Raw genomic sequence first — 16,581 nt, forward strand, 5'->3', positions numbered from 1 at the left:
TCACATGCACACACAGACACTGAGACACCCACACGTAGAGTCGCACAGAGAGACACACATTCCTTCCTATAAATATAAGGTGACCTCAGTGAAACTTGTCCTTCCGGTTTTCCGTTGGCCTAGTTTATTGTTGGTCAACGTCTCTTTCCTTAATTTTACTGTTCGGCAATGTCAACATTCACTAAGTAAAGATAAATACTGGCAATTAGACAGCGCATCAATGACGGAAAACTCTAAAAAAGCTAACTTGGGGTTTTATTTTTGGTGCATCCGGTAAACATATAAGGATTATGGGAAATGCTGACAATCTATGTATTTTAAAAGGAATGCGATAGTCTTTAATGACAGAAAGTTTCAGCAATGTAGAATCAGATTTCAAAGCTCTTTCGTTTTAAGTTAGAAACAGTAACATTTATTTCGTTGGGTTATTTAAATATTTTCTCTTCATCTTAAACTAACTTAACTTACTTATTTTTCTTGATCATTTTGTTTCTGTTTAACTTTATTTTATTGCTTAAAGATTGTAAGTCGGATCCTAGAAGTCGAAGATAAAGGGCGAAATGAAGCGTGTGAATCCCCAAAGTGGAATTTTTTGGCGTTGATTAATAAGACAGTTTACTTTACATGAAGCTTTGAGCAGTGTTGTTGTGTGGTCTTATGTACTTGTGTGGTCTTATGTGGTCTTGTGAAGTATTATGTTCTTGTGTGGTCTAATGTTCTTGTGTGTTGTGTGGTATTGGGTGGTCTTATGCGTTGCGTAGCCTTATGTCCTTATGTGGTGTTGTTTGGTATTGTGTTCTTGTGTGGTCTTATGGTATTGTCTGGTGTTGTGTGTTTTTTTGTGGCATTGAGTGGACTTATGTGGTGTTGTATGGTTTTATGTTCGTGTCGTGATGTGCGGTATTGTGCGGTCTTATGTGGTGTAGTGTGGTTTTATGTTCTTGTGTGATGTTGTGTGGTCTTAAGCACTGTTGTGTGGTTTTATGTTCTTGTGTGCTGTTGTGTGGCCTTATGTTGTTGTGTGGTTTTGTGTGGTTTAATGTTCTTGTGTGGTGTTGTGTGGTCTTATGTTGTTGTGTGGTGTTGTGTGGTCTTATGTTGTTGTGTGGTGTTGTGTGGTTTTAAGTTCTTGTGTGGTGTTGTGTGGTCTTATGCGCTGTTGTGTGGTCTTATGTTGTTGTGTGGTGTTGTGTGGTTTTTGTTCTTGTGTGGTGTTGTTTGGTCTTATGTTCTTGTGGGGTGTTGTATGTTGTAGTATGGATGTCTGGTGTTCAGTGCTGGATTTACCTATAGGCAACATAAGCTTGAGTTTAGCCCCCCCCCCCAACACCTCTACAAAAATTGCTCCAAAAATATCTTCAAACATGCTGAAGAAAATCAAAGAAAAAAAATATTGACGTATGTTTATTACAAGGAGCCTCAAATCTAAAATAGCTTAGGGCCTTATCAGGTCTAAATCCGGCCCTTGTAATGTTGAGTGTTCATTTCCTTTTCTCGAAACAACAAAAATTAAACTAAAAATGATTCAGACAGCACCTTACTCTTATATATATATATATATATATATATATATATATATATATATATATATATATATATTATAAGTTTTTAAACGTTTTTCAGAAATGATCATCAGACCTACGTCATATTCCTAATTTCCTGAAAGACGGGCGGGGATGTCAGCGGGCAGGGTTCCAACTCGAGACAATCATAAAACAGTACGAAGCGCATATTTAACGACCAGTCAGCCAACAACCTTCTCACACAAAGGGAGTTATAAGGGTCAGGTGTGGATAGAAGAAAAAAACAAAAAAGGATGCAGCCAACTGAGGGAAAATCCGACAGTAAAATATTTTCATATCGCTGACATTTGAATTATCTCGCAGTTGGCAGGATTGAAAAAAAAAATTTAATGTTCGAAAAAAAAAGGCCTTTGTTTACATTCTGTCTGTCTGTCTGTCAGTCAGCGTGGATTCTTTTACACGTTATTTCTCTTACCACTGAATTCTTGGATTAAGTTGAAATTGTGCACAATTATGCATTGTCGAATCAATTTAGAAAAAAAAATTAACCAGTTAGTTTATCAGTAAGTGGTAATTAATTAATTTTTTTTATATAGAAAAAAAGGTAGGCAGACCTTGCAATATTTAGAGCTACGGCAGCGATTGGGTGGTCGTCTCCCTTTACTAAATAAAATCTATATTTTTAAAAAGTAGTTTTCAGTATTTTGCTTATTTGATTATGTTTCTACCATAGACATAAATAAATATAGACTGGAAAAAGGAAATAACTTCATGTAACTTGAAAACATGTATATCTATTGTTGTCGGATTTCCGAATTCTGAAAAGTTGCATGATCTTCAGTCTTAGAGATTAAACAAAACTACACAGCTGTATAATAAAGTACACAAAATTGCAAGTCACAAATTTTCGTTTCATAAAACTCTTTTATTTATTTATGTCTATGGCATAGACATAAATAAATATAGACTGGCCGATAATAGAGTTTTATGAAACGAAAATTTGTGACTTGCATTTCTGTGTACTTTATTTATGTCTAGGAGTTTTGTTTAATCTCTAAGACTGAAGATCATGCAATTTTTCAATTTTTCAGAATTCGGAAATCCGAATACAATAGATATACATGTTTTCAAGTTACATGAAGTTATTTCCTTTTTCCAGTCTATATTTATATATGTCTATGGTCTATGGTTTCTACCAACTTTTTATTTTTCTTCGACTTTCAAGTTTCCGGCTTACTTGTCACGGACCAAATGACAGCACAAAGTAGTCGAGTGCAATAAAACTGAGCCTCGGGCCGCGTTATGATCTGTAATCAGACGTTTCAATTAGAATGGTAGTACTGGCTCGCGGGACTTAGTTTGGGAACCGTTGTCTTAGGTTATAGTTAGAGAAAGCTTCCAATTCTTGCGTGTTTAACTACTTGCTCAATATGTTAAGGTGTGCGCGAGAAAAGGTCAAATAGTTGGCCTTCTGACAAAGTGCACTAATTTGTCAAAAAGGAGAGAGCGTTTATATCATCTCTGCCTGTGGTCCCGTCTGGGGCATCAACCTTCAGTTTAGTCCAGTAGGGAATCGGCGTCAAAGAGGCGCCATTATCCCGTTGATTGTTAGAAAGGCTTTTATTCAACAACCAGGCCTGGACATGGGGCTCTTCACCCCTGTCCTGTCTGAAGGCTCCCAGCGGTGACGGCCATAATGACTGGGCATGAGGGGCCGTACCACGTACACGGCGCACCGCCCCTGGTCCTGTGTCCACTCGCTACAAGTGGCCGAGAGCAGCACTTACCATGGAGAGATTGCCTCATATTCCTATACTGTTACCGTCACTGTTCCGTGTAGGGACCGCCACTCCAGCCACGGGTCCTGATGACTGCCCCTTATGTGGAACGGTGTGGCGGACTTGTTGGACTGGTGTGAGGGCTATTTGTTCCATTCCTACCCCGAGTGAAATTTAAAAAAAAAAAAAAAGCTCACCCAGGGAATCCCGCAAGGGCCTGGTTCGCTTCTCGTACTTAGCCTAACTAGTTCCACTACTAGACGTTTCCACGGAGGTGCCATGCTGAGGTGACGGGTAGCTGGAATCCTCCGGGGGGCATCAACCAGTTTTCTCCATCCGTCTCGGTTCTGTGAGAGTCTCCACGTCTCACCCATCTGCTTGGCGTCTGCCTCCAAATTTTCTGCGCCTTGTATTTACTATTCCTCTTTCCTTGAGGGGGGTTGGGGAGTTCAGGTGAGGACTTGTCCCTTAATTTTTGGATGCAGACTTGCAACGAGTGTGGCCTATCCATCGCCAGCGTCTCTGGAGAATATTTTTTTTTCAATGTGCTGCTGTATTGTTCTTGTCACAATTTCTCATGAGTAATCTTGTCTGGCAGGAATCCTCCTGAAGCAGTTGTTGACACATGAATACGTGCATATTTTGTCATGGTGGTAACGGTGGTTCTTCGGGTCTCTGTTCCATAGAGTAGTAAGGGTTAAGGGTTGGTCTTGAAGACCCTGTTCTTGGTGGTGTCGCTTATTTCGCCATAGCGGTTCCTCTGCTAATGGAAAGCTGCTCTAGTTTTACCAATGACATCTGCGTCTGTTCCTCCATGAATACTAATAGGGCTTAACAAGGCTTAACGACTTATGGATAACCATGTTAACCAAATTTCATGTTTATTTAGAATTAAGCTATTCTTTTGCAAAATGAGGACATATTGATATTAGTAATAATAATAATCTTTATTATCCGTAAGGAAATTGGTTTTACAATTGTGCGTTACATAAAACAGTACATGATTGGAGCAAACATGTGTACTATTGCACAAAGATATACATTCATACCCCAGTTTCTCTCTTACATTACATACGAAATTTACAACAGTAAGTTACATATTGTTCAACGATTTAATTGCCAACTGTAAAAATAAAAATGTAAAAAACGAAATGAGAAAAACAGATGAAATGCTTTAAGAAAAGTTTTAACGATTGTATATATTTTTCTCCTCATATGATTTCTTCGTAATATTCTCCCACTTGGAATATTTGTTTTAAATGGGGTTTTCATCCTTGACCCCTGTCAGACACTGTCAGTTTCAGTTTTTTTTTTATTCACCTTTTTTTTTTTAATTCGTTTAATTTATTTTATTGATTCGTCACAAATTTTAGTTTGTTGAGTTTTTTTTAAACGATTTCTAATTAACGCTATTGATTAATAATTGATATTTTTATTTAATTAAATTTGCGCTTAGAATGTGATAATTTTCCCCTTCGGTTATGTCCCTGTAATCATCGTGGTCCTGGTTGCTCCCCCTCTTCTGTTGATAAATGCTAAAGGGCATGAGAAAAACGAGTATTTGTTTATGTTTCATGAAAATCTTTTAAAATGTACAATTACGTTTGGCAGGGGCGTTTTTATTTTTCTTCAAGTGGGAGGCGAATGTGTGAACTAAACAGGTGCTAATTAAATACAATGTTATGGTGACATGTCTTCATTATAGGAATGGCTGCCTGGTCGTGTGGTATCTACTGGACAACTTGATAGTGCTGTCTCTTACACTGCCTGTCACCAAACACCGTTGTTTTGTGGGCTGATTCAGACAATCCATTCCTTTTAATAGTACGATTTGGTGTAAGTTTGATGGTCTTATGGTTCATTATTTTACCGTAGTAAAAAAAAAAAATTTAAATAAAAACCCAGCAAAGTGACATTGTAACAAAAACTGGTTTTGCCAATTTGAATATAGAAAGTATCATATTTAAAAAAAAAATCTTTTTCATTTTAGTATGAATGGCGTCCATTTTAATAGACATGGCGGATGAGTGAATTAACTAAATTATCCATTTGAATCATTTCATATCTGTTCTTTCAACGTGACGCCTGCTGGAAGAAGCGGGAATTCATTGAGAGAGCTTTAAACATGAATAGGAACCAGAACTCTTGATCACATTTGTGGTCACTCTTGAGAAGATGAGGTTAGCGTTCAGTCATTCGACTTTCTAAATGAGTCAAACAAGGACTAAAAGGGACTAAACATGTCTGTGGGTGTGTGTGTCTAAGTGTGTGTGTCCCACAAGTCAAAGAACGTTCCCCGTAAATATCATTAGCTGGATGGCTTCCTTCAATATATGCACTCCATCTGTCTGACCGTTGGACAGCTCGGTACACGCATGCGCGCCACACTTCAATCACAGGCTGCGTCTTTAATAACAGCTCACGATGACCTCGCCTTTCACTCAAACTTTTCCCTTATACCACCGCCCTCCCTCCCTTAAGCACTTCGGTAACTCATAAGCCACGTCAGTATTCTCACTTCACTCTCACCCCCCCCCCTCGACTTACAGAGCCATATCTAGGCCCACTTTCTTAAAGAAATACATCTGAGCTTAATATAAAGATCCCAGTTCTTAACTCTTTCTCTCCTAATAAACGATACCATCGTTGATTTAACCCCATTAAATTAAATTAACTTCTGTTATATATAAAGAGCATGCATTCTCCTATAAGTCTATACCAAAAGTAATGTTTTAATCGTACAAGGGTAGAGTGTACAAATGCAAACACTGGACAATTCTTTTTAGAACGTGGAAAATAATTACGGAGATAAAGAGTTAAATACCAATAGCACAGAACGGAACATTTCGCACATTTTGAGTACCGGTATTTAGCGGAACACTTTGCTTTTTTTAGACATATTAATTCACGTGGTGGCCTACTGGTCAATTATTCCAGTAGTTCGTGGAACACCTGTTCAGGCATCGCGGAATACTAGGGTTCCGCGGAGCACATTTTGGGAAACACAGCAATAGAACAAGAGGGAAAATGTTTCAAGCCAAACCTTTTCAAATAAAATCTAATGATTAGAATGTGACTAGATAATTTGATAATGTCTATACGTTTTTTTTGTTGTTTTTTTTTGTTTTGTTTTTTATACGAGACTGTAAAAACTATAATGCTTTGATGTTCAAAGCTTTTTGTTCATAAATATTTCTCTTGAGGAAGCTACACGGTTTACTTAAGCTCCACGCAAGCTCAAAATCTCTTCTATCTAATATTCTCTCAATAAATATGACTCTTTAACTCTCAAAGAGTTTTTCTTTGGTACAACGCAATTTTAAATTTCTCTTTTGTCTAATAAGGTGGTTCTTAAGTTGTGGTCTTCGAAGACGATTGAAAGGGATCCACAGAAAGTTGAAAATTGTAAGCAATTAAAAAATAACTTCTTCGATAAAAGCCATCTCATCCGATAGTATGATTTGAATAATAATCAACTCGCTCCACTGTACTGTTTAATATGTCTATATGACGACCTAAGACTAAGAAGACTGCTTTATTGATCCTTACGGAAATTTGTTGGATTACAAGGACTCTTTTCTCATATAAAGACAACACAACAGAAAAATACACATAAATACAACAGACAACATAAAGAGTTCATTCAGCGACTATACACAGGTATCTTGGTGCATTTCATGTTCCCTGATCAATGAGTGGCGGTGATAGAGTCTGACCGAGTGAGGTACGAACGAGTTTTTGTACCGCTCCGTTCTTGTTTTGATTGACAGCAGTCGCCCACTTCGCGACGACCTGACGTAGTTCTGATGGAGCAGGTGGCCGTTGTCTTCCAAGATTTTTTCGAAAAAAAAAAAACCCCAAAGAGTTGAAAACATTCTTCACTTGAATATTTGCGCGTGGACAAACTCAGATGCAAATCACAGATGAATCCACGCTAATGCAGGAGCAGCTTATTGAAATAGCCACAAATCCAAACACGAGGAACCAATGTTTAAACAAGGAACATCACACATTCTGGTTACAAAACATATTCCACATTTATATTCTGCATGTATAGGTCAGTGTAAAGATATTGTTTGGCTGCTGTCCCAGCTTCTTATTTTGTAGCGCGTAATGAGCCTCATCACAACTAAACGAAAGCGCCACGAAATTAGTGCACATCAAACTCATTCAATTTGTTTTATTTTATTTCAAACAAAAGCATTAATGTCAGTAAATACTCATTCTACAAATTGTTGTTTTTTTTACATTCGTAACGAATATACTATGCATTTATGTAGCTTTTTCACTTAGTGGTTCATGGGCAAGTTTCAACAATAGAAAGGGGTCTCCGGGTCAAAAAGGGCTGAGAACCTCTGGTCTAATATTCACTCAATAAATATAACACCTAAAGACATGCACCATTCAACAGCGCTTCTCAAAGTGTAGAGCGTGACCCCTGAAAGGGATGGGCGACGTGATGAGGAAGGGACAGTGCTGGATTTACCTATATACAACAATCCTATATCTTAGGGACTCCACTTTCTTGGGGATATTCTCAATCGATTTGACTCGATTTGAAGAAAAAGTAACGGAAAAATTGCCTAATGTTTTAAACAACAAAGGTTCCCATCGGGAGTGGATTTATAATGGGCCCTATATCTCAAATAGCTTAGAGTCTTATCGAATCTAAATCCGGTCCTGAATAATTGTGCGAAGTTCCAACTTGATCCGACAATCAGAGTGGGAGAAATAACGTGTACAAACTTTTTACCAGACAGACAGAGTGAGTTGATATAAGCTTTGAAAAAAAAGCTATTTAAATGTATATTTTCCATAGATAGGCTTTTTTTGAGTTCAGTAAACTAATAAACTTTGACCTGTGGCCTTGACTTAAATATGTGTCAGCTTTTGAACGAATATTTCATCTTTCATTCAGATTAACTTGTGATTCTTCCAGAATTTTTTTTCTCCCTTGACTGGCCCAGTCTTGTTTGCTATTTTAAAACTAAGTACATCGACGCATGCCTTCCCTGCTGCCATTTTGCTGTAGGATCAAGCGCTCTTGAAGAGGTTGGGTTAAACTCGTCAAGAATAACGACTGATTAAACCAACTCTCCAGATTTTTTTTTTAAACCAGAAACTTCCCAGATTTAGAAGTAGAGAAAAAAAAATGAGTTTAATCTAACCAAAGTCTTAAGTTTGGAGTGGGGGAAAGAAAAAAAAAAGGATGTTAAAGAAGGGAGAGAATTAGTCCGCATTACCGCATGATTGAAGAAAAGGGAGAGCACTCTGGCAACATCTTAGTGCTACTTAATCTTCCGGAGAGCCCAAATAAAGAGACCAGAGGTGGAAATCAATAAATTTCCTGCTATAGGAAAGAGTTTTTTTTTTTTTTTCTTCTTCTTTAACTTTCTACACACTCGTATGTTTGAGTAAGATTATGTGTGTTAATATGTCATAGTTTTGCTATGATGTCAATTCCTGACAAAGTTTTTTTTTTCGAGGGGGGGGGGGGAGAAGTATATTATCACACGTGTATTATAATTATAGAAGGGTCCATCCACGAATCATCATTTTGTGAACAATGCAGGACAACTATATTGGTCGCCAGAGACGAAACCGCGGAGTGACTCCAAGATTTCCGATAGCATTATGGAATGTTTTAGAGATCGAGTGCAGGACAATCTACCACTAACAAACAATTCAGTGGAGGGATGGCAACATGCATTTCAGCTGTCTATTGACAGGCCCACCCTCCCATGTCTTCAAGTTAATCTCTCACTTCCTCAGAGAACAAGATTCTGAGGTACAGTGCTGGAGATTGAAGTAAAGCTGCAAGCAAAAGTACCTCCAACTTAACAGACGTCTTGCAGCTATATAGCCAATGTTTGGAAGCAAGCCAGTGAGTTTGTACGTGACACGTATTTTTGCATGTTTTTAAGTGCATTTTTTGGGATATAAATAAATATACTTTGATAATGATATAACATAATGATAACATTTTTAAAAAATGGCTCTTTTCATACTTAACTATATCATATCTAAAGTATTTCTTGCAAAATAACAAAAATATTTTTTCCCCACTATTTTGTCGGGAAACCATACCCTGCCTGAATATGAGTAAATAAAAGTTTGAAATATTTTGTAATTTAACTTCCAAAATAAAAGTTAAAGAATTCAAAAACATAATCTTTTCTGTATATGTAGATCCCATAGCAGTTTACAGATGTTTTTTTATTTATTAAATATAGCTATAAAAGAAAAACAAACTTTTATGTTGAAAAGTGACAGGTCAACAGCCTGGAAAGATGTTTTGCATGAAATTTGCAACATATAGTAAAGAAAAAAATTAATTTATCATTGACCCATTGGATAATTTGGAAATAAGCCACCAACTGGTATAAATATTAAAAGAATTGAAAATGTTGGCGTTAGTGCAGTGGTTCTCAACCTTTTAGTCTCGGCGACCCCTTTTTGCAATCTCCCACTCTGCACACACACACAGCAATAGAAGAATGGACAAAAACAATCCATTTATTCGATGGTCTTAGGCGACCCCCAAAGGGGTCGTGACCCACAGGTTGAGAACCCCTGCGTAAGTGGATATCTTGGGTGTTGAAAAATTATTTAAACTCAAATTTTGGGGTAAAAATAGTAACTGAAAAACTATTTGTTTTTTGTACGAAAGTAACATGATATTGAAGGCAAGCAACAACACATGAATATGATTTATTACTATAAAAATTTAATGTTCATACCATCAGTTTATACCATATCATCTCATCTACCATCACACTAACACAAACTTCCACCATTCATAATTATTTTATTTTAAACATTAAATTCATTAAAACTTATGGAAAAGAAAAAAACAACAACCTAAAAAACAGGACAAACAAAAACACAGAAATTTGAGTCGTGTCTAAGCTAAAAGCTTGCTTCTAGCTGTGTATGCCAACCACCAAATAAGAATAGCAGCCAGAGCAGCCACAAACTCTGTCTGAACTATTGGACCATTCCAGATGCCCTGAAACAAGAAGAACAAAAACACTAGAAAGTTTCCCTATATGTGCTACATGACATGCTCCAAAACAAAACTTGGCAAAACAAATATATTGGGACTTAAAATGATATAGTGTAAAAATTATTATTTTTTCAATGATTAGCATTTTTTTTGGAATATTTTATATAGCCCAACTTTAATGCTCATAGCCTACACAGAGCTCTATGGTCCTATCTCATTAGTGGACCAGTGGGGTGGAGGGGGGGGTGGGGGTGGGAAAAGGATTTCTGTGCTGCCTTTAGGTGCTCAGTAAACGCAAATCTGCTCGAATCAGGTGTTGAACCTCGAGCCACCTTGATAGGTAGCCAAGCCAAGTTCAAGCATACTTAGCCTCTAAGCCACACATCCCACTTTTCCATATAAACAATTGTTCATACAAAAATTTTAAAATGTTATATGTTTTTTTTACATAATCACAAGAACTTGTATTAACTATCAACCAAAGGTCCTTGTGAAAGAAACATTACCAAATTACATTCCATAAGTTTTAGTCAAATCTATTTATACATCTATTTTTACATGTTAGTAAAAAAAACATCAAAAGGGGAACACATACATTTGTGAAAAATTGAGTTAAATGTTTTCCAGAATGCCAATGAAAAAAAAAGTAATTTTTTTCAATATTTAAAGTTAAAACAAATGACTAGCGTATGTAATTTAATGTTGCATTAAATTATAATTAAATGGTGGAGTTTAGAAATATTTTTTTTTGTTTAAAAAATAGTTTATAAATCCTTATGGAAAAAAAAAAGGCAATTTGTATCTCAATTCAGAGGATCACCTCGATGTCAGTGGTCAAATAATTAGAAATTTAAAACGAGCAACATAAAAAATACTTTTTTTTAAAAAACAAAGCTTATATTAAGTGTAATTGTATCAATTAGTTTGGATCACTCATGTAATTATGTGTATGATTGAACTAGACATAAATCTGTGTGATAGAAATATTTTTACCAATTTTTTTTTTTTAGCTTTTAGCTTTCTCAATGCCTTATGATCCTTTTTTTTTATTGATTCTTGTGTTGTTAAGTAAAAGAATTGTGCAAAATTTCAGATTAATCTGAGATTGGGTGTTGGAGAAAAAATGTGTATAAACTTTTTACCAGAGTGAGTTGCTATAAGCTTTGTAAAAATCAATCAAACTTACAGAATGATTTAGGTTCAATACAAATAGTGGTTTAATGCTGTCTGTGCTTTCACCACTGCGTTGTGCCTGTAAAAGTAAAAAAAAAAACAAGATACATAAGAACATTTCAATCCTATTACAAAAAAAAAAACAAAACTTTATGATTCTAGTCTTTAAAAAAATTTGTTTAATATTTATCTCTTTTGTAAAGTAAAAAAAAAAGATGGTGCAGCCATAAAGTGCTATTTAAACATGGCAGTTCAGACAGAGAAATTAATGTCTTGATTTTATACCATACATCCCTTGGAAATTGTGCCCTCTTAAATCTTGGTCAAAGGGAGGTAGCTCCATAAGACATTTAAATTGGATTCAGCAAAAAGATGAATGAAATATCTTTCTCAATATTTTCCACATTCCCATTATTTCAAGCTAAGAACTAGTTTTGATCCTTAAGTCCTCAAATAACTTATCAATACTTTATGAGATTTTTGTGAAATTGAAAGGCAATCTTAAAACTGAAAATATTTTAATTTCAACCGTTTTCTGGCTACATTTACTTCCACCAGAAGAGAGAATTTCATTTATCCTAACCCTGATTTACTTTTACTATAAGGCCAATCACAATCACCCAACCTTTGGTTCATTGACTAGGAACAGTGATCGCCAGTAGACTTTTTTTCATATCACTCTTCAATTGGTGTACCCTTCCCTCATTCATCAAAACCATGTTCAAATTGATAATTTACTGTTCAATATCAACAATTGTAAATGAAATGCTGTGCTTTATGACAAAGTGAATATAAAACTAGTGAAAATGGCAGTCAAGAAGAGATGTCTGCATTTACCTTTCTTAAAAGTGCAAATCCTTCTTCATCAAACACCCTGATGTCATATCTTCCGGCAGGCAGCTTCTTGTGATCATCAGTAATGCTAATCTATCAACAAAAAGTTAGAAAAATTACAAGGAATGAAATTTAGTTTCATGTAGTATGTGTGACATTCATTTCAAGAAACAACAAGTGGGTCCAAAAATGTTTGTGCAAGAGTTTAGGGTCACAGCAGAAGATATCCATCTTAACGTTCTTGTTTTATGAAGGGACGTGAATGCAACACAGCAGAAGATATCCAGCTTAATGTTCTTGTTTTATGAAGGGACGTGGAAGCAACACAGCAGAAGATATCCAGCTTAATGTTCTTGTTTTATGAGGGGACGTGGAAGCAACACAGCAGAAGATATCCAGCTTAATGTTCTTGTTTTATGAGGGGACGTGGAAGCAACACAGCAGAAGATATCCAGCTTAATGTTCTTGTTTTATGAAGGGACGTGGAAGCAACACAGCAGAAGATATCCAGCTTAATGTTCTTGTTTTATGAGGGGACGTGGAAGCAACACAGCAGAAGATATCCAGCTTAATGTTCTTGTTTTATGAAGGGACCTGGATGCAACACAGCAGAAGATATCCATGATTAAGGTTCTTGTTTTATGAAACAAAGATTCATCGAAAGTGGGATTTTTAAACAAACTTGTAAAAACAAAATCCCAGTTGCCCACATTTAGAAGACTAAGTGCATTGAAATTATCAAGCCATTTATTCTATATTGAACAGTGTGTAGCCAGAGGTAAAAAAAAAATCACAACTTTCCTTACCTGATATTTATTGACTTCACTTGTCTTTGTAGCAGGAATGAGTCGACCACCAACATCAGCATACAAATTGATATTCTGAAACGTATGAAATAAAAAAAATACTAAAAAAAAGGGCTTATCTAAAGGGAAAAACTCCACAACCACAACCATACAGTTGATACATACTTAGTAAAAAAAACAACAACTGAATTTTAGATAATAAAAAAAAGTATTGATCTACTGAAAATGATTCATTAAAATCGAAGGTAATTAGTGTGTGTGTGTGTGTGTGTGACTTGTGGGAATACAGAAAACACAAACCTTCAATGAGTTCTTGCAAGTAAGGGTAAACTCTGCAATAAGTACTGTTTCAGTAGACACTATTGCTTCTGGTGTGGAGTAGGTCTGGGACTTGATTTGAGGTGCTAAGCATGTGTCGGCTGAAACACCAAAGCAAAACTTGTAAACAAATTCAGTTTCACTTTAAGAATGTATTGTCAATATCCTTGTTTAAGATTTTCAGGCATTCCTGCACTTCAGAGGTGGACAAAACATTATCAAGAGTAAATTTTGACACATGCCAGCAAGCAAAAGTTGCAATCTTAAGTACTGAATATTTTCTTTACAAATTACAATTCTATTATAATTCAAATTATGTGAATTAAAATCAAAGTTGCTATTCGGATTATTTTTCAAATATTTTTAATAAAGAAAAAACTATTTTGTTTGGGAGAAGAGGAAGAATGAGTTTCTTAAAAATCAGTAGCACTGCTATTTGATATTTATGTATGTATCAACCAAATAGGTTATTCAACCACAAATTATGTTTAAAAAAATAGGATAATAGAGGACCATTGTTGGATTTGTAATGACCAATGAACTGATAAGTATGTTTCAATAGAGTTAGAATAAAGAAGTATGCTCATTACATTATGAATTTGTGACCAAATCTAAGGAATGCAAATAAAGAAATATCACAAAGCTAAAAAAAATGGTTTGATTTATCAGAAGAAAAGAAAATACAGAGTTGGTTAAAAATTTAAAGACAGTGCTGGTTATTTTCTATATTCTCAACAGAATGCTGCAACTAAAGCCAATTTAATAGCCATTTCTAGTAGCTAGTTGACTAAAGACATATTTATGGAGACAGCTTGCCGCCCAATGTGCCAAACGAGGATCTAAGTCTAAGTAAGTTGACCAAAGAATGCTTCGTAAAGTACGACAAACAATATGTTCAGAATAGAAAACTAACATTGGCACTAGGTCAGGCCTTCAAACTAACCAGAGCCAATGCACTAAACCACAGGTAGTTCAAAGCACTTCTTGAAGATTTGAAAAACATCCTGCAGTACAATCTCCTCTATCAAAACTTTGTCTGTCTGCTGAACTCAATAAATGTTGGATTTTGAAGAGAAAGAAGACAGTCAATATAACATGACAATATAAAAATTTAATAAATGATAATAAAATATTGTCGATGAATAGAGAACGTCAAGACTTTTTTTTCTAGACAGACATCACAGAATAATTGAATTGACTGGTTAGCAATGTAACTGTCAATTGAATGCTATGCTATGCATGACGCAACATTTCTAAGAATAAATTTGCTCCCAATCATGTTTTAATAAGTTTTCACACTATTTGGTCTTTGGTCCACATCCTAGGACTAGGTAGGTAGCTGCTCTAGTAAACGATAATCACCGGTGAGCCAGGTCACTAATTTTAACTAACTGACAGACTGAGATCAGGCATGGACATCAGTCACTAGTCAGACAGAGAATGACAGACAGGTCAGATGTCGTCGGTCGGCTGTCGTCGTGGCAAATAAAAGAATAAAACTTATAAAAGTATCGTATGCTCCAGAAAGTAATCTAGATCAGATAGAAATAGATCTAGATCTAAAAAATAGTTAGTTATAGATTAAAAGGTAATTTGCAAATTCGAATTGAGCATTTAAAAAATAAAGTTAACCTGATGTAAGGATCGGTAATAAGCATAAACCGAGAATAACTAAAACTTTGCCGGTGGCTGCCATTGTATTTGTGACGTTGAAAGTAAAAAAGGAAGTAATCTATGGAATATTTATGAGCTTTTAATTTAAAAGAGTGATGGTGAGCCAGAGACATATATAGGTCTGTGTACTCTATATGGAAAAAATCTAGTTTAATTCTAGATGTAGGCCAGTGATGCAAACAATACTTTCTTATAATTATTCATTATTCTTATTCTCTAGATCTAGCCCGTTGAATTGTTCCTGAAATATATAGTATTGTTTATTTTAGCTGACGACTGTGCCCTAAAAACGCCTGCTCTGAAAATGATCTGCATAGCATTATTTCAAAAGCATGATTATAGACTTTAGCGGCACTTTGGCCTTACCATTAACACACACACACACACACAAAAGACCGAAGTCTTATATTTGCCTGCTCCAGGGAAAGCCTACTCGAATCTAAGCATCAATATAAATGGACATGATATAAATGAAGTGGACAGATTCACATATTTTGGCAGCACTCTCTCCAGAAACGGAAAGATCGATAATGAAATCGACCTGCGTATCACCAAGGCCATCCTATGGCAGATTATCTAAAAATGTCTGGAACAGACGAAATATCACCACAAATACAAAGCTAGCTGTCATCCTCCCTACATTGCTCTATGCCTCAGAAACGTGGATAGTGTACAGAAAACATGCAAAGAAACTGAACCACTTCCACGTGACATGTCTAAGAAAAATACTGAATGTCAAATGGGCAAGAAAAAATAACAGATACGGAAGTCCTTCAAAGAACGGGTCTGCAAAGCATCCACACAATCCCGATGCAGTCCCAGCTGCGATGGGCAGGATGGTCAAAGAAAAAGCTTCAGGGACACTCTCAAAGCTTCTCTGAAGGCGTTCAGCATAGAACCAGTCACCTGGGAGACAGAGGCACATGACAGAGCATCATTGCGTCGCGCTGTCAAAACTGGAGCACAGGTTGCCGAGGAAAAGAGAACAACGCTGGCAGAAGAAAAACGCCAGAGAAGAAAAGCAAAGCCAATGACACTGGAATAACCTGCACAGTGTGCAGCTGATCATTCCGGGCTCACATAGGTCTCACCAGCCTAACGAGGAGGCACAAAACCTCAGTGCAAAGCCCTCAGGATGACAAAAGTGATCATCATCGAACCACGATGAACGAACTATATATATTTTGGCCGGACCCCCCCCCCCCTTTTTTTTTTTTTGCACTTCCAAATAAACAGCTCGCATTTTAACGATCTACCTAGCATACTTTTTAGCCAGTTGTCTTGAACGGCCCGCCCTCTTTCTATTTCCTTTTCTCTGTCTTTCATTCTCTATACCCCCTTCTCTTTGAAAAGAAATGAAAGTTTTATAACGCCCGCCCCCATAAGCGTAGGCCTTTTGGTCCATGAATTATAGTATCACTTCCCACCCAACAAAGATATATTTATTTCATTTTTTTAAATAAACTGTT

At 36.1% G+C, this 16,581-nt stretch overlaps 1 protein-coding gene across 1 annotated transcript; it reads right to left on the reverse strand.

Moving 5' to 3' along the window:
• Nucleotides 1-10,008: 10,008 nt before the first annotated feature.
• On the reverse strand, nucleotides 10,009-15,205 carry LOC106071967 (translocon-associated protein subunit delta-like). Its single transcript, XM_013232203.2, has 6 exons — nucleotides 15,071-15,205; nucleotides 13,421-13,539; nucleotides 13,121-13,195; nucleotides 12,318-12,407; nucleotides 11,494-11,559; nucleotides 10,009-10,310 (listed from the first exon to the last, which is right to left on the reverse strand). The coding sequence occupies exons 1-6, from the start codon at nucleotides 15,132-15,134 to the stop codon at nucleotides 10,206-10,208; spliced, it is 519 nt and encodes a 172-aa protein (XP_013087657.1). The 5' UTR covers nucleotides 15,135-15,205; the 3' UTR covers nucleotides 10,009-10,205.
• Between the last annotated feature and the right edge of the window lie 1,376 nt (nucleotides 15,206-16,581).

Source organism: Biomphalaria glabrata, chromosome 4, assembly GCF_947242115.1.
Source record: "Biomphalaria glabrata chromosome 4, xgBioGlab47.1, whole genome shotgun sequence".
Classification (NCBI taxonomy): Eukaryota; Metazoa; Mollusca; class Gastropoda; family Planorbidae; genus Biomphalaria; species Biomphalaria glabrata.